The 18,876-nt window shown below is 44.3% G+C and overlaps 1 protein-coding gene across 7 annotated transcripts; it reads right to left on the bottom strand.

The window, feature by feature from the left end:
* Positions 1–741: 741 nt before the first annotated feature.
* On the bottom strand, positions 742–17,929 carry chd8 (chromodomain helicase DNA binding protein 8). Of its 7 annotated transcripts, none has more exons than XM_084547007.1 (40): positions 17,853–17,929; positions 16,067–16,863; positions 15,827–15,985; positions 15,320–15,643; positions 14,376–14,489; positions 13,771–14,267; positions 13,517–13,628; positions 12,760–12,966; positions 12,498–12,566; positions 12,341–12,396; positions 12,110–12,227; positions 11,917–12,000; positions 11,660–11,797; positions 10,911–11,032; positions 10,508–10,751; positions 10,248–10,424; positions 9,772–9,915; positions 9,222–9,320; positions 8,813–8,972; positions 8,018–8,228; positions 7,689–7,884; positions 7,322–7,492; positions 6,930–7,220; positions 6,561–6,781; positions 6,274–6,476; positions 5,939–6,095; positions 5,770–5,859; positions 5,553–5,656; positions 5,293–5,416; positions 5,065–5,143; positions 4,646–4,911; positions 4,102–4,334; positions 3,274–3,936; positions 3,085–3,191; positions 2,761–2,982; positions 2,499–2,594; positions 2,294–2,404; positions 2,078–2,179; positions 1,886–1,990; positions 742–1,663 (listed from the first exon to the last, which is right to left on the bottom strand). In XM_084547007.1, the coding sequence occupies exons 2-40, from the start codon at positions 16,760–16,762 to the stop codon at positions 1,301–1,303; spliced, it is 7,635 nt and encodes a 2,544-aa protein (XP_084403133.1). In that variant the 5' UTR covers positions 16,763–16,863; positions 17,853–17,929; the 3' UTR covers positions 742–1,300. The 7 variants fall into 7 exon arrangements, with proteins under 7 accessions (XP_084403133.1, XP_084403134.1, XP_084403128.1 ...); XM_084547008.1 differs by having other exon boundaries at positions 15,827–15,982; XM_084547002.1 differs by having other exon boundaries at positions 15,827–16,863.
* Between the last annotated feature and the right edge of the window lie 947 nt (positions 17,930–18,876).

Below are 18,876 nucleotides of genomic sequence, written 5' to 3'. Positions count from 1 at the left end.
TATCCATGAAACAGATTGAACTGTCCAGTTACCTTTAGTCCCTTGTATTAGGATTTCCATTTGAATGAATGTGAATAGTACCAAACTAAAGCCCTTTATGCCGATGTTCATTATGTAAGTGTAACTTGAATTCATTTAGCTAAAGATAAAAATAAGCGTCCAAAGATATATGGACATAATTGTCAGACAAGCTCAATTCACCACCAGTGTTTTACTTCATCACCTATTTTCACATTTTTGTTGATATAGTGTGAATACATGTAAAGGTATTAAGCTTACTGAGCATCATTATTTTCACACATTTTGAGAACTTGATATATTATTAGAAAGCAAGTACTCCAAGACACCACTCTAGTTTTGATTACAGCTTAATAACTGAACGTAAGTCCTTAATAACAAATGAGAATAATTTAAGTCCTTGTGCGTTATCTGCAGTAATAAGTTATCAGAAACGGAGTCTGGTTTACAATTGCTAAATCTCCTTGTTGCTTCTGATCGATGGAAATCACAATAATACACACAAACTTGCTTTCACTGTAGATTGCTGTTATTCATATCACAGATACAGTCAGATCATAAAACAAGAATAGTAACTCATTGCTGCATCTTTGCACCATAGTACACAATTGACCAGCTCTACATTGTACAATACACCCATCCTCCTACCACTGCTTCAGTAACTAATATGCCACTTTCCCCCTCCCTCCCTCCCTCCCGCCCTCTCCATCCCCACCCCTCCTATAGAGTGAAAACACTAACAGTACATCCACATACTGGATCCCATTTTAGTTCACAGGCTCGTCTGGACAGAGGATACGACCAAACGAGGTCAGGGGCATTGTGGGATCTGGCTCTGCTGAGTATACATGTCCAGTTTCACGTAACGCTGGAGGACCAGCTTTGAGGTTCTTAGATAAGAAAAGTGTATCTGTACAGCAGGGGTCCCCTTTTGGTCACGGCTGGGAATGTGATGGAAATTCATAGGTTTGGAGGAAGAGGAGAATGATGAGTTGACAAATAGGAAAGCTCAGCTTTTTGCAAGTTTGTCAGAGGTTAGAGAGGAAGATCGAGGAGAGAAAGATGGGTCTCAACTGATGATGGAAAAACAAAACAAAACTGATGGGTGCAAACCTGCTCCTTAAGTGAAAAACATTCCTATATAAAATAAAAGAATAAAAGTAGCAACAACAAAAACACATTCATCCTTAATTTGATACATAATGGTAAAAATAAATGAGGAATACCATGATTCAATTTTGAGAAGGGGACTAAGTCAGTGTGTTCGGGGAGAGGGGTTGAGTCAATCCTCTGAGCTTGATGAGGAGTCTGAGTCCTTCTGTGCTATTATGACATCGTCCAACAGCGCCTCTTGATCCGAGCTGTCATAGTCACCTTGGGAAAGACTGTCACCACCTTCCATTTTAACGTCAAAGTCCGGTGTGGTGAGGAAGTGATGGGAGGTCTCCAGGTCCTCCTCATCCATCATGTAGGCTCCATCTGACACCAGAGTCTCCTCTTCTACCCCGTCTATGTTGGGGTCTTCTGGGATGGGCTCTGGAGTGTGGTGATGATGGTGGTGGTGATGATGGCGCCGTCGGCTTTTCTTCGGGATCTCTGAGTGCTCGGTCAGCAGTCGGTGGAAGAGGGTCTCGGGCAGAAAGCCCTGCAAGAAAAGCAAACATTTTTATTGCAATCATTATTAAACGATACAAGTTATTAGTAAGAATCATTGTGGAAAAGACAGAAATATGTTGATAGCACATGGAAAACATAGTGCACTATGTATCTTATGGCCTTTTTCAAATTTCACTGAATGTAATTCAGACAGAATTCTGCTAAAATATAATAAAATAATGTAATATAATATAATATCTTGAATACATACAGAGTTCCGAACTGTTTCGGACCACTCAGGTGCTACAGCATTATCAGGATTCTCCTCCAGATATTCCCTCAGGTCTTGGAGCATCGGGCAGAAAGCAGCTCCAACCTACAGAGAACGTTTTAAATGTTTGTTAGCAAGATGTAGCACACAGCCATCGATTCCAAAGAGAACTTGTGTGTAAGTAAGTATCACCTTCTTTCCTGTCCTCATGTTAATGAGTTTGACTTTCTCACTGCCTGTGAGGGCTTTATCTGCCCTCCTCCTCCTCTTCCTCTTGCTCCTGTTCACAAGAAGCTGAAGAAACAACACAAATGACGTGATGAAGCAGAAACTTAGTCCAGTATTCAAAGAGCATTATAAACCTATCCAAGAGAACCGACAGCTTAAGTGTCAGAGTCATGAATTTACCTCCAGCATATCTCCTTCCACCTCATACTCTGGGTTCTCTTTGAGCCATGTGGGAGGGTCCCTGCGTCGTGGAGTACGCTCCAAAGGATCGAGTCCATCTAGGTCCGAAAGCTAAATGAGAGAAATTGGAATCAGTAAACAAAATCCAATCCAGTCCAGTTTTTTTGCATCAACCCCTGTCTGTGTTGAGGAGGAAAACCTGTACCTCTTGGTCCTTGCGCTTCTTGCGGCTACTGCTCTCTCCCCCTGAGCCATTGGGCATCAGAGCCTGCTTAGAGAACGTCAGCTTCAGGCCTTCCTCCTGGTGGAGAGAGACAGAGATCCCTCTAATTCAGCCGTAAACTACAGTACACTTGCAAAATGATTTCAGACACTAAATGAATTTTAACAGACCTTGCACTGAAAGCTGATTTTATTAGCCAACATTACGTGTCAAACAATATTCTCATCCTCCACTGTATTCTCACCTTGAGAAGTTTTACAGTAAACTCTCCATCTTCTCCCTCTGCCCCTGGGGCACCAGGCGTGCCGATGGGTTTACGGATCAGCCTTGTGTAAGCCATCTCATCCCCCACCAGCTCTGAGCTCGGGTTGAGCTGAGCCTCGGACACGTAACGCCGGCCCGAGGGCCACTGACCAGACAGCACGAGCGTACACAAATTATCCAGGCGGTTGATCAACACACGGTCCTGGGACACAGAAGAAGCCACAAGAGTCGATCAGCATAAGAAAATCAACCTGACTGCAGCACAGAGTCCAGACATACATTTTATAAACTGTATGTGAATTACCTTGGGCCAGTCAACTCTGAGAGGATCAGGAGGAGGAATGCCATCCTGAGACGGTGTCATGGAGAGTAAACTATTATCTTCATCCACATCACACACCTTCATGGCTGCTAAGAGGGAAAAAAAGGAAAATGAATACATGGTCCTGTTTTTATTTTGCAGTATTGAGTCTCTCTTTAACAAACATCTCACCTCTTTCTACCTCCTCCTCACTCTCTCCACTTTCATCACTGCTGCCTGATCGCTCCGAGGACGACGAGCCCGAATCAGAATCTGAATCCGAATCAGATGCTCCCTCACCCTTCCTTCCTCCTCCCGTTTTTTCTCCCTTCACCTTGCTCCTCTTGAAACTCCAACTCTGACTTTGCACTTTACCGTCATGGTGAGTCAAGGGGGTGCTCTGCAGGTCAGCACTGATTTCACCTCCAAGCAACCGGAGGCTCTCATCAGCTCCCTCCTCCTTCACTCCAGACAGCTCCTCCTCAGTCTTTAGCTGGCCAGGTGTCATGATGGGTGGTGCCTGGGGTGGTGGTGGAGGAGGCGGTGGGGCCTGCTGGTTGTGGATGAATTCTTCGCGTGCCTGACTAAAAGTGAACTGCGGGTCTACGAAGATGGAGAGCTCAGTGCGGCTGACACCATGCAGCGAAGCACCGAGCATTAGCTGATGATCGTGGTCTGGTATACTCCACCAAGCAGGCAGCTCGGAGCTGGTTGGAGCCAGAGCCAGACGCTCCATCAGAGAAGGATGGGGCAGGACTCTCTCACGCAGGCGACGCAGGAGGCTGATACGGTAAAGGGTACGGGAAGCACGCTCCTCTGTGATGGGAGCCACAGTCTGGGAGACCGTTGATGGATCTGAGTAAGATGAGAAGCAAAGATGTAGCTTGTGGTAAATTAAGTGAACAGATATGTTACGTGATTGACTATTGTGTATAGGAGCGTAAACCTTCACAAAGCTCAAGCATCCACTACAGAGCCTGCTGCTCAAGCACAGCTTGACAACGTATTAACCATATTTACCTTCATCATGGCTTGGACGGAGGTGGCAAACCCGTCGGCACATGGCAACAAAGGAGCGGAAGTATCGACTGAGGCTCTCGTCAGTTTTTTTATCCAGACGAGCAAAGGTACGGAAACGGGTCCAATCATGCTCCGGCCCTCCTCCTTCAAGAAGACCTGGTTCCTTTTTCATCTTCTCCACACCGAAAGTCGATACCACGCGGTAAAAGTCGCATTCTTCCCTGCGTGTCCACCTGGAAGACACAGAGACAGCAGGTGGAGTGAGGAAAGACTTTCTTGTGTAAGTCTCTGACTCTCAAGCCGAGATATAAGTTACCAAGACTGAGCTCTCAAATGCATGCCATATCATTATTATTAACATTTTCAAGTTTGACATTTGTTCACATCAAATTACAAACAGTCTGAATTAACAAATTTGAGAAAATATTATACCTGAGTGCAGAACAGGTACTGAAAGTGACAGACTTGATAACTTAAGCCTATGCTGAAATACAGTGGTAGTTTTGAAGCTACCGGAGACAGAATCATTTCAACACCGATATACCTTTGTTGTCGTTCCTGACGAGCAATTTCCTTTAGCTTGCTGGCCTGTTCACACCGCCTGCGTCTGCGGTCACCCTTTGCCTCTGCTTCAATCTTCAGCTGCTCCTGTCTGTAGCTGCGCTGGTAAGCTGTGATCAGCCGCCGCAATCGTGCCGTCAGTGATGAGCTGGAGGGCCACGCACCACTCTGGCTGGAAAAACTCTCTGTCAACACTGGTCCCGCTTTGTCTTCCACAGAGATCTCATCATCAACATTCATAGAATCAGCCTGCAGAACAAATTCAAGTAAGACATTTATTAGAAGGATTTTTTTTAATTTTTTTTTTAACTACCATTGCTTAATTCCAAAATATTCAACCACATCCATGCAAATTGATAGTCCTGCTACAACCGGTTGTGATGTGATGGCTCAGATTCGTACCTCCTCGAAAAGATCTTTGGCGTGTCTTGAACTCTGGGGCTTGAACTCAGGGTCTTCTGAGTACTTATCATAGTCAGCACTGCACAAAACAAACGGCATCAAGCAAGAAAGGGGTGAGACATGTCCAGCAAAGGGGACTTTCCAATACGCTTCATGAATTTAAATGAATCTGCTATAATTCTTTTGGCAATTAAGTTTTAATTGTCAGCATTAGCCAACTTTACTCACTCGTCTCCCAGCTCAGCATCACCAGTGTGCTGCTCGGCATCAATGGCCTTGTCATCAGGTCGACCAGCTCTCTCCAGGAAACAGAGGCAGGGATCAGCACGCATGGTGGTGTACATCTCATAACCTGGTAACAAAAAAAAAAATCAAGGCAGTTTACTAACTGTGAATGGCAAATTCCAAATCGAAGGAGCACAATACAACCACCACAGAGCACCGACTTTTCTATTATGTAACCTCCTTATAGGGACATCTGAACCTACCATGTTTAAATACACCAGCAAGCAGTGAGCGGTCGGCTTCAGAGTCCCACCATCCTGCAGGCACTTCTTGCTGCTCCATCTCAGGCATCCAGATATCAACATCCCTAAGAAGAAAATGCATGAAATAATGTCTTTAAGTATATGACAGCAGACTTCACTAATTGAGCCCGTTTGTGTGTTTGTACTTGGCTACATGTACAGCAGGAGTATTAAATACCTGATATCAGCCCCCTTCAGGACAGAATCAGCATGTTCACCAATCACCTCCTGTTTCAGGTAGTAGAGCATACGCACCCTCAGCAACACCCTGAAAAGAGAGAGAGGGGATTTAATATGGAACCATGATAGACAGTGCATACACATGTCAACACATGGGCTCTACTAACTTGTTGCACTGGTGCTTGAGGTGTTTGCGGTAGCTGTCATCAAGCAGCAGAGTGTCGGGGTTGTACTTGCGAATCCACTCCACCTTCTGAACATCAAAAGTACTCTGGGCCTTTACCCTCTTACCCTTCCTGCCTCTTGGAACAGGGATAGACAGGCCTAGGCAACAAAAAAAATAAAAATGATATGGTAAATAAACATTTGTGTCATATTTCAACAGATTTAATTTAAGTATAAGGACAGAGTAGGAATTTATCTCTGCCAAACACACGTGGTAATTTTACTTTTTCAGTCTGATAAAGGTGAAGTGTGAATGAATCTGTGTGCTGCTTCTTACCTGAATGGTTTAGTAGTGTTTGGGGTTCACGGCCATTCTCTGGCGGCGTGATGAGCTCCCAGATGAAACTCTTGATATTTTCATCTCCTCGATAGTGGAGCAGACAGAAAACCAAGATAACACGGCAGATGGTCTCCACATCACGCTCACTCAGACGCCGCTTACATCTGGCATGCGACAAGATGTCTCTCCAGCGACCCCAACTAAGGAGAACAAAAACAGGTAAGAGTGAAATCAGGACAATATGAAACAAAAGTAACTATTTATGATAAATGCGCTCTTCGTACCCGTAGACGAGTAGGTGTTTCTCCACCCGGAAACAGTCGGTGCGGCCATAACCCCCTCCGCTATGACGGTCAGCGCGTCGAGATGCACGCGACTGTCTTGAATTGGCAGGCGGATACTCGTCATCACTGTCTAGATCAGACAGGTCTCCACCTTCTCCTCGTAAGGTGGAGTACTGACGGGTCTGCTTCCGAACTCTTGGTGTGTCAATCACAAGAGTGTTCTATGGGAATACAGAAACTGGTCAGTCAGTTGGAGATTACTCTGCCCAACATGTAACTTATTAACCTATATTTTTATGAATCCACACAGATCAGACACCAGACACAATTCACAGTATTTTATAATTCACTGAATTTCCATAGTTTTACCTTCCGATTGATGGAATCCATGTCTATGTCAGCTTTCTTGGCCCACTTCTCCCAGAATTCAGGGTCATCAAGGGCGATGTCATTGCGGTTCTCAGAGGCCACAAAGCTGGCTTTGGAGAACGTGGAACCCTTGCCCTCACTCTCAATTGTGATGGTAGTTGCTCTTCGCTGAAGGATCTGGTCGATATCCTCCTCACAGAACCGACTGCCCTCATCATTCTCATCCATGATGGCAGCGTAGGCTCCCTTCCTCAGCAGATCCTCTATCTCCTTCTTGGAGAACTGCTGGATCTGTGACATACAAAGACATTTATACACGTGATCCAAACTGTGACATACTGATGACCAGCCAAATAATGATATGGCAGTTAATGGCTGACAGGCTCTCTTACCCCGTTGACGCTGCTTTCTTTGTTGCCACTCATGCTTTGCAGGACAGCACGGTCCAGGCCAAGCTTCAGACTGGCTTTATCTAGCATTTCCCTCTCATAGGAATTCCTAGTGATGAGACGGTAGACCTTGACTGCCTTCGACTGGCCGATACGATGACATCGTGCTTGGGCCTGGATTAAGAATATAAGAAGGATTAAAAAAGGAGAGTAAGCCAGCTGTTAACATCAAAATGACAAGAAAGATTCCAAGTTTTTAACTATGAATTTAACAGCACAGCAACTGTATACAAAGGAATAAAGTAAAGATGGTTTGTTGTCCACACAGTCCCATTCAACTAACTTGAGACAATACAGTAAAATGTTGTACCTGCAGGTCATTTTGAGGGTTCCAGTCAGAATCAAATATAACACAGGTGTCAGCAGCAGTGAGGTTGATACCCAGGCCGCCGGCACGGGTACACAGCAGGAAGACAAAGCGGTCTGAGTCAGGCTTGCTGAAGCGATCGATGGCAGCCTGTCGTAAGTTCCCACGCACTCTGCCATCAATTCGTTCATAAAGGTATCTGCAAAAAAACAGGTTACATTAACTTATGGCATTCTGAAGACATTAAGAAACATTTTGTAGTGTTTAATAGTTGTCTGTTGTGCTTGCTTCTAATCATTATCATTTTTTATCATCAAAATTGGAAGTCCTACCTTTTGTTGATGAGGTAGTCCTCCAGAATGTCTAAGCAGCGCACCATCTGGGAGAAGATGAGTACTTTGTGGCCACCAGCCTTGAGGCGAGGCAGCAGCTTGTCCAGTAACACCAGCTTGCCGGCCGAGCGGATAAGTGCCTGCAAATGGAAGTCAGGTGCCATGGGATCATACACCTCCCGTAACTCCGCTACGATCTTCTCCTCCGCACCTGCACAGGACAGAGAGGCATAATGTCACCAAATAAATACAGTAAATATTACAGTGAATGTAATGCAGCAGCCTTCTTGTATTTCAGCCAAGTGAAACGTTCATACTTGGAATTTCCCATCAAATGATAACAACGTAGGAATAGCACAATGGAATTAAGAGCAATTATTTCTGAAAGGAGATGTACGGCTGTGCATTTCCATTTGCATGAATACAACAAGAGAAGTGGTTAAACAACATGTATGCTATTAATATATCATATACCACAAGATTATAGCTCACATTAATGTATCTTATTCAAATAAATTAACACTTAATCCAGACAGGTTCACTGCACAGCTGTTTATCCAAGCTGCAATGCTAGAACAATAAGCATGAAGGAAAAGCAACAACATCTCTGTACTACTTAATTGTTAATGTTAAACACTCTGATCTGTGTCATTTCTGAGCCTGGTAAAGTACGGAAAAAATAATCTCTGAATTAGAAAATGATAACACCAGCAAACTCCAAAATACATTGGAATCCTGATATACATCAAGACTAAAAGAACAACAACACGAGTTAAAATGCATATCATGCAATACCGTTGATGAGGTAGGGGTGGTTGCAGCACTTGCGGAGCTCCATCATAGTATTGAGCAGGTTGGGGACATTGCTGTTACTGTTTGCCCCCAAGCTGAGGAAACTGAAGTTCCTCTCCAGAATGGCACGGTAGTACTTCTTCTGGACATCCGTCAACTCAACCTGAGAGGAAAGTCAGTCAGGTTTGTATTTTTCACTGTAATCTTACAACATAGAATATTTCTGTGATTCATAGTTTTGACTGAAAAAACAAGGTCTCGTCATAATCTTTTTGGTGTAAGAAAGTCCTTTGGTTTTCTTCTGATTATTGTATCATATCAATATCCTATGCATGTAATCTTTATACACAAGTTAAACAACTTAATTTCCAGACATCTGGAATGAGACAGGAGGGACCCTGGTGGAACTAACCTCAATGATGGTCTCCTGTTTGGGTGCCAGGTTCTTCTCAACATCCTCCTTGAGCCTTCGTAACATCATGGGTTTCAAGATTGCCTGTAGTTTTTGGACCTAAGAGACCAAAACAAAGCACCCCCTCAGTGTGGAAACTTACCTGATATGACAAGAGAGCAGTCACACAGAGCTGCTTTTACACCGTAGCTGATTTCAGTTTAGTCAAGTACTCAGAGCATTTTATTTCAAATATGCTTCAATGTAAATCTTTTTATCCATCTATCGCTTTATAAAACACATTTGTTGGTGCATAGCCTCCTGTGTTACTGCCATCTACTGGGCTTGAGTAGAGCAGTGGTATAGTTGCGTTTCCATACATCAGCAGATTAATTTACCCAACTATCTAGTGTCTTCAGAAGGAGAATAAAGTCCCTGGGACTAAATGCTCTGGGCAATTTTGTTGGAAACGCTGTTTAACTTTGACCCGAAGAGAGAGAGAGACAATGAATGAGTACGTGCAAGTTTGTGAACTTGAGTGTCAGTGTCAACATGAGTATGTATTTCACACCTGTTCCTCTGTTTTGAGATCTCCGAAGTCTCTGAGAAATTCAGTTTCAGAGGGGAACTGAGTAGGCTCCAGGAAATGAAGCAAACTGAAGAGTTCTTCCACAGTGTTCTGAAGGGGAGTGCCGGTCAACAACACTTTGTGTTCCTGGGAGAGCACACGTAAATAGGTAGAGACAGAAGAAGAGGTTTAGCAGTGGGTAGGATGAACAACAAATGGATGGGAAACAAAACATTAGATGTTTAGGGCCAAATACAGGAGAAACGGTTATTAAGAAAGGAGAGGGGAAAACATAAGAGGAAGAAAAGAAAAGTCACTTTGTGTTTTTATTTAGACCGACATATACACAATGTTAAAAGTCAAAGTGTGTGTATGTCTAGATTGCAACCATTCAATTCCAGAACTAAACACCCTGTTATTCTCTGCTTAATTTATCAGCTCACTTAGGAAAAAAGCAACATTAGCAGAGGTACACTCACCAGGTCCAGCATCTTCAAGCTGTCCAACAGCTTGCAGTTGCGATTTTTGAGGCGGTGAGCCTCATCGATGATTACACAACGCCAGGAGATCTCCCTCAGTTCTGGGCAGTCGGACAACACCATCTCAAACGTTGTGATGAGGGCGTCAAATTTGTATGCACCTGGGATCAAATGATCCTGTACGCAGAACAATCATTTCCATTAGGCTTTTTTTTAACATCAGCAAAGATATTCAACAAAATGTATAACCTTAACTGCACCTTGTCATCTTTGCAGTACATCTCATACTGCTGGATCATCTGTCTGCTTGCCAGGCTGCCGTGGTAGACGATGGCATTCATGTCGGTCCACGTGGAGAACTCCCTCTCCCAATTGGTTATGGTGGACAGAGGAGCAATGACTAAAAAGGGGCCCTGGATACCAGCAGAATACACCTCAGACAGCAGTGCGATAGATTGGATGGTCTTTCCCAGACCCATCTCATCTGCCAGGATACAGTTCTGCCTGAAAAACAAGAAACATAAAAGTGTGAATGCTGAAGCCTTGAGAGAAACCATGCTTTAATGTTTTGTTTCATGGCTTTATTGTCAACTACATTTTGCCATCACCAGTCATGGAGTGTGTTAAGCACTGGTTAATCTCAAGAGTGTGTATGATAAATACCTGTTGTACCAGTTGAAGAGCAGCCAGTTGACTCCTTCCAGTTGATACTCTCTTAGTATATTACCATTCTTGTACTCTCTGGTCTCCTCCAACTTCTTCCATGAACTGGCTTGTGGACGTGGCTGAAGAGAGAAACAAAGAACCAATATGATTCTTATACGGTTCCAGACATAAATATCTATGCACATGTATGTACATAAACTTCCAGTAAGTTGAACCTTGCATGAAGCTGAGCCTTTTACATTTCCAGGTTGTGCCGCTGGGCTAGTACAGCATGTTTTTCAAGGTTCTGTTCACAATGAATGGCAACCTTTTGCATCTACAGTGTTCGTCTGAATGTGTCAACAGGACGCCAGATCACATCTCTTGTCAGTAATGAATGACCTGCGTTGCTCCACTAGTGGTTTTCTTGGAATCTGGCTTTCATTATTTACAGTTCACTAACACAACATTTGGACACAGCGGATATTTGAACAGCGGATAGTTACATTGTGTGTCCAAGACCACTTTTATTTTTTAGTGGAGGAATCCACAAATGTTACATAAAACAGAAATTGGCAGCTACTTTATTGACATTTTTGTTCAAATGAATTCCCTTTCCTTCTTATGGATCCACCACGTTTTCAACTCGTGTCAAGTGTAAAATATGAATCTATCTTACAGATGTTTGGCATGAGCAAATTAAAATTCAACGCATAAAGAAAAACATCATTAGACATGTTCCTGGTAATTCTGATTCGGCTGCTCACCGTTCTCTTCAGACGAGGTTGTCGATTTTGGATTTTGCTGAATTCTTCAACTTTTCCTTCATCCACATCTTCCTTCAGTTCCCAAGTGGCATCTTCATAAGGTAGAGAGCACCACTTCACCAAGTAGTAGATAACAGGCTAGAGGGGACGAGAGAAGAACAGGATTTACAAAATGAATTAACTACTGCAAAAGAGAAAAATCGAAAGTTAATCGACCTGAGGTTACATCGATTTATTTATATAGAGTTATTTCTCACCTCGCCATTGTCTTTGTCTATGCTGTGGGACACATCCAGGATCCTGTCCACCTCCACGTAGTCTGGGTTAAAAGGTTCCTCCTCCTGAAAAGAACAAACATGTCAGGGACAGCAGAGATACACATGAAGTTGCAGTGCAACCAGTCAAGCTACACACCAAAATAAGAGGTTTCAGCATGTGCCTCCCACTCACCTCCTGGAACAAGTGCCTCATCTGTGCGTGCTTGGTCTTGAACCTCTTGATCTTTTGATGGATCCTCTTATCTTTCTCCAGCTGCTCCATACTGGCCCACTCACAGTGTAAGTATGAACTGAGAAGAAGAGAGTGCAATTGTACTCATTTTTACTCGCTCACACATCCCCTTGAGAAAAGAATTGTTAAGTACGGAGGCCAAAGCTGTTCATTGAGATACCGAGGACTTACTAGTTCTTGTATTTTACAAAGAATTCCTCCACATTGATATACTGGCCTGGAGACACCTTGAAGAGAGACCAGATTTTAAGGTGTGCTATACAACTATTAAAAGCATTTAAATATGTTAAGCATTGGAATGGATCATAATGTAAATAAATAAACATACTTCCTTCTTCATTAATCTCAAAGACAGCACTTTGTCTACGATGGCAGCATCTTCCTCACTTGGGTTTTCCTGTAAAATATAGAAGCAATACATGCAAAATTAACAACACAAACTCCTACACAACTTCAACTTGATCATCATTCTTAGAAAACAACACACACAAATTAGGTGTACAATAGACAAATACTACCAACATCCACCTCATCATGACAATCGTTCTTTCAGTCTCTCCACAGAAGACACCATATCATTCAATACTGACCACAAAGAACTGCATGCTGGGTAGTCCATCGCCATCCAGCTCAATTTCTTGTTTAAGCTGCGCTGCTGTCCCACCACTGATGGAGGCCACAGCTGCAGCGGTGGTAGTAACATCTACATCTTCCTGCTCATCCTCATCATCTGTTATCTTGATATCCAGGTCCTCTGTGTACTTCTTCCTCTTCACCACACGATTGGAGCGCCTCTTCTGGGCAAAAGAGAAAGGTGTAAGTTAACTGTGTTGGTCTGGGTTACCTTCTGTTGAGGCAATCTCACACAATAAGCGCTGCTGTTCTCTGAGCAGCTGAAGCCTGGTGCAGCTAGACATAGATTTTTGTTGTGCGATATATTGTCTTATTTGACCTCTTTATCTGGCATGATGTCGAATAAGTGGGACGTCCCAGCACAGAAATGGATGTGTGTCAAGCGTTAGCGAAGAGAGTTACTCATCTGCAACTATCAATGTTGATTCTTCAGGAAAAGATTGTTAATCTAGTTCAGTAGTCTGCATGCTCCATTCTCCTTTCTGAAATGTCCCAAATGTCAGAAAAACATGTGCCATCATATACTACAAATGGCAAATGAGTACAGCAGTGTTAATGGTCATGAGCTCTACTGACTTAACTTGGTGAACTCTACAGCTCATGCACTGCAACAAAGGAGTGCCTCATACAAATGACAGCTGTGTCCTCTGGTATAGTTGTGATGACTACTGATAAGATTTTGTGTTCTTTATGTGGCCGTGTATGTGTTTGTACCATTATCATGTCCTCCTCCAGTGCAGCAGGTGAGGCGGGGCTCAGCTCCCCATCAGAGTGATCGGAGGATGTGTTTCTCTTTCTTTTCTTCGCTCCCACGAGAGTAATTGTGCTGCGGGAAGGTGAGGATAGAGAAGACAGAATGACAGAATGAAGTAGCAGCCAAGGCACAGGCTACATTTCAAAACATACTTAAATAAATTACATTGAAATAATTCCCTCCCTCATCCACTCCTCATACAAATACAACTTACTTTGTCTTAGTCTTGCTTTTGCTCTTGTTCCCAGCCATTACTGTGCCACCAGCCACCACAACTGTTGCCCCTGGTGGCTTCACTTTGCCCTTTTTGTCGGCCCCTCCTCCAGTTTTAGTTACTGCTCCTCCAGCTACAGGACTTTTCTTTTTGCTTCCTCCCCCACTGCTTTTTTTCTTAGCAGTGGACACCACTGTCACAGTACCCCCCAGTTCTGGAGAGGTCTGTGTGGCTGGTAGTTCATCCTGGTTCAGGACTCTGGGGAGGTTCTTCTCGCCACGTGCTTTGGCTCGGGCAATAGCTTCAGCCACTATACGGTTTGCTTTCTCCTGCTTGCAAAGAATCTCCACTCGTCGCACAGAGGCAGGCTCGCCTGGGGCCTTGGTGATACGGATGGCCTGGGATGAAGTGGTGGTAGTAGTGGAGGGGCCTGCAGCGGACGTGTTGAGGACCTTCACCACAGACACCGTGCCACCAACGGATGAGGCCACGCTTGTCTGGGTGAAAAAGAATGTTAAAGGTTATATGATGTTTCTCTCAGTTTTTGTACAAGCATCGCTCTAATGTATAGAAAATAAAATGTACATGCACATCTGGAGGTCTACCTGTGGCTGTAGAAGCATTTTGATTGGTACTGCAACTCTCTGCCCTCCTTGGCCCTGAGAGATCTGCAACACCTGTGGGCTGCCAGTATTACCAGTTCCTGAAACCAGCTGGTACTGTGAGTGCGAAAGAGAAAGGTCAAGTCACTGTGTCATTTGAAAATGATCAGTCAGTGATCACAACATCTAACATGATAATGCCAGATTAAATGTTGTAATTTAATAATGGTTTACAATGAGTGAAATGTGTGTACCATGTGTAGCTATTAAAAACAATAATGAAGTTGAAAGCACTGCTGGACATCAACAGCCACATTGCTAATTTTTAACGTAAAAACATCACATATTACATAATGATGTTATTTATTTGGGGAATCTTATAATATTGCTGCTTGCGTTGTCTGCATTTTTCTCCAGCATACCGCTCATTGTTTCAAAACAAAACAAACCAGTGTCCCTTTTTGGTTAGACAAACAATCTTTGAGTGCTAGAAGACGCCAGTTAGCAGATCCAAGGCGTGAATCTTCATTATTTAGACTGATCTGTCCTGGTACACAAAGTAGCCATTGTTATTCTGTCTTGTACTGTAACATTACATGAAATAATAAGTTTGGACATCCGAAACAACTGCTCTAGTCCAATACAAATGTTAGCAAGCTAAAGTATCAGTCAGACAGAGGCACATTTGTCACAGTAGCGGGGTAATTTTGCTGAGCAGCAAAATGCCACAAGGGGTCGTATTTCATAATTTGGAACATCTGGGTACTTGGGAATAGTGGAAACCACAAGTAGGCAGACGTAAATACCCAGGATATAGAATTTGTATTTTTGACTGTATCAGTACTTTATCACATTTAAGTCAGCATTCACTTATATCAGCAGAAAATAATTAAAACTTGTCGACTAAACAAGTAGGCACTCTAACCACTAAAACATCTCCTTCTCACCTTAACTCCTCCTTGTTGGTTGGGCTGCTGTTGCACCTGCAGTTGAATTGTGAGGACTTTGGGCTGCCCTCCAGCCTGGCCAGCAGCCCGAGCCTGGGTCAGGGCTGCTAGCTGGCTTCCCTGAAGCACCAGTTTGCCACCAGGGAGCTGACCCAGCACTAGCCTAGCTGGGACCTGGGATTGCTGTTGCTGGCCCCCTTGTGCAGTCTGAACCTGCTGGACTTGAGTGACCTGCTGTTGGGCTGAAACAGTCTGACCTGGTGTAGCAGAGCCAGTCTGGGAGGGCTGCTGGAGAACCAGGGTGATGCGCTTTGGCTCACCCCCCTAGAATCAGATACACAGAACAAAACTAATTATAACAGTCAGGAAAAGACTGATCTAAATATACAGCTTTTGAGATTCTGCAGTTACTCTCATAAGAAACCACATACCCAGTGTGACCTGCTGTGGTGCACCAGTTAGGCTGAGACCTAGTGGTCTGCCTGCAGAAGCAGTGGTGGTGCTTACCTGCGTCTGTGCCTGCATGGCTGGCTGGAGCTGCACCTGGCCCTGTGCCTGGACCTGGATCTGAGTTGCCTGCTGCTGGACTTGGACCTGGCCTTGAGTTATCTGTGCTTGAGCTGGAATCTGCACCTGAACTGGTTGGCCTTGCGTCTGCTGTACCTGCTGGGGCATGGAAGTGAGCAACAACTGTTTCACTGGTCCATTGGGAGACTGCAGCAGCCTCTGCACCCCTGCAGCACCCACCTTGAGTTGAGTTTGTCCTGGGCTCGCCTGATTCAAGACTGTTCCCCCCTGCAGTATGGACATGCCAGGTTTCAGTGGAGTGCCAGACAACACACGGATGACCTTTCCGCTGGTCTGGCCTGTGGCCCCTGATATAGTCTGCAGCACCTGGGCTTGGCCCTGGGGACCTTTGAGAATGACAATTTTACCACCAGCCTGCTGTGTGATGGCAGCTAATTGCTGGGGAGTGAACTGGTGAGTTATCTGTGTTAGCTGCTGCGTGGTGGCAGTGGTGGTAGTCGGTGAGCTTGAAACAGTCAGAGGTGAGCTCAGCAGGACAGTGCTACTAGTGGCCACACTGGTGTTACTGACAATGGGTATGGTGGTCTGGGCCTGTATCTGAGGTACAGTGTCAGCAGGGGCTGGAGTCACAGTGGGTGCTGCAGCTATGGAAACAGTCTGAGCAGTCGCCACCGGCACCGGCTGCTGTGTGGGGACTTGAACCGGGGCCGGAGCTGCTACGGGAACACCAAGGCCTGCGCTGCCCATGAGCTCGGAGGTGGGCTCAGGCTCAGTCGTTGGATCCACCTGGCCCAACGCCAGCTTGAGCGCTTCCTCCACAGGGTCTGAGGAGCCCTGAGAGAAGGAGTCGTCCGGTAGGGCATCCAGGTTAAACAGGGGTGTGTCCTCAAAGAGGTCCATAATGGGATCTGCCATCTTGCCCACTCCACACAGGGAGACGGGCACAACGTTAAAAAGACTCCGAGATGGAAGCTTGATTGTTGTCGTTCACGTCTTCTCAACTTCTAAGCAAACAGCTGGAAAACAAGAAAAGCATCGAGTAAAGGCAGTTTTCTGACTGTGAAATCATTGAATGAAATGCTCAAACCAGTTTCAGACCTACACATGACTACAAACTGAAAAATTCATGTGCATCATTCAGGCGGTTAGTACATGGGTGCTGAAGTAGAACATGTCCTTTTAAACATTTGTACTCTGATTATATAACCAACTTAATTCCACAGTTAACTAAAAACACAGAGTTTGTCACAGAAAAAGGAGTTTGTTCATCTTTACAGCAGTGACAGAAATTATCCACTTTACTCTGTGAGTTAAAGAAATCAACAAGCTACTTTAACAGGTTTAAAGTTTCAAACCATATCTGAATTACATGTAACGCACAAAAAACTAGAGACTCCCTGGTAATAATATATAGTATGTGACTATATCCATCCAACTCATGCCACAGTGTCGAGAAATGCTATCAAAGTGCCGAGTTGGGCGAACCATATTATGCGGTTTCAATAGTAATGTAGACAGATAAAGTAGCCAGAAAACATTTGGTGAATGAAAATAGTTAGCAGTGGAGTCAGATGTGGAGGGTACTGATGCTGAAGCGGCGGGATGCTATCCTCTCTGGTCGTATTGCAGTCTTTCTCACAAAACCGTCGGCTAGCATTAGCTTGTACCGCGACCAAAATGTGCCTATTACAAAATCCTGTGTGGCGCCGAAACCCTAACCAGGTTCCCAAACACGATGTATTTTGTGTTTGTAGCCTTTAGTTCGTTTCTCTGTCATTTACTATCAGTCATTCAGTCTGCCGGACTCCTTCAATCTCATCAACAAACCGGACCAAACCAAAGCAACGTGCCACAATAACCATTGCCCCTCAACGTTCAGAGACAGGTTAGGCCGCAATACTGTTTCGGTTGGTCTGCGTCTATTTTTCGGCAAAAATACATGAAAATAACCATCATAACCACTGCCCCAACTCTCACAGTAATAATTTCGGGGTGCTAAATTTACCTTTGCATCGACACACATGGCTTTCTCCGTCTCACAACACTGTACGATTACAGGAAACGGCCAGGGAAGAGCAGGAACTAACATTCTTGCCAGAGAAAGCGTAGAAAGCGTGCCCCTCCGATGAAATCAAACTCTGATTGGTCCGTTTTCTCTCGAGCCGGCAGGATACGGGGCTTTCATTGGTTAATCCGGCTATCCGTCATACGCGATGCCGCGTCTGGGCGGGCCGAGATTGGTAGTTAGGTTGAGAAAACAATAAATGCGGCCTAGCTGGAATCATTGGACTCGGTGATCTTCAACATTGCCGTTTTGCCGCCGTGGATGCTCGCCGTAGAAAGCACGGGGCTTTTAGAGCTGACTGGTGGAAAATAGGCGGCGTTTTAAACATCTCAAATTGTTAACGAACGAAACTTCCATCCATTCTGTTTGTGACCGACACACCATCAGTGTAGCGTTTTATTACAGTGGCCGCAGTTCAGGAATCAGACAACAATAAATGAATGGAGACCTGTTGTTTTATTAGTCTGTTACTTTCTGGAAATATACATCCAGGCCACGTGAACACACCTGAGTCTTTTTGATTATTATTAGCACATATGAGATATTGATTGAACTGTTTTCTTCATGGAAATCAAATGTGATGGTCTGTGTTTTTATGAACCACTGGGGTCTGTGAGGTTAGAGTTTGGCGCCATCTGGTGGCCAAAGACTTAATTGTTTGAATGCTAGATTGAATAAATTGAATGTCTGGAGATTTTGGAATAGACTTGTTTGCTCAGTGGCCACTGGGCAGAAACGGGCATCCATTAACTCCTCGTTCAGTGCAGTTTGTGTACATTTTAAATAGTAGCAGTAAATATGTTGTTTGGTATTTTGTTGTCTCCTAAGGACTTGTCTACTCCAATTTGCAAGTGTTTAGTTTGAGCAGTCAATTTAGTAGTTCTGGTGCCATAAATATCATAAAGATGTAAGAAAAACACGCAGTGAAAGATTAGAAATAGGCTATTTTCTTCTGCAGCGCGTC

The sequence above is a fragment of the Chelon labrosus genome (genome assembly GCF_963514085.1).
Source record: "Chelon labrosus genome assembly, chromosome: 6".
NCBI classification, from domain to species: domain Eukaryota; kingdom Metazoa; phylum Chordata; class Actinopteri; order Mugiliformes; family Mugilidae; genus Chelon; species Chelon labrosus.
This window is presented reverse-complemented; position numbering and strand designations above follow the sequence as displayed.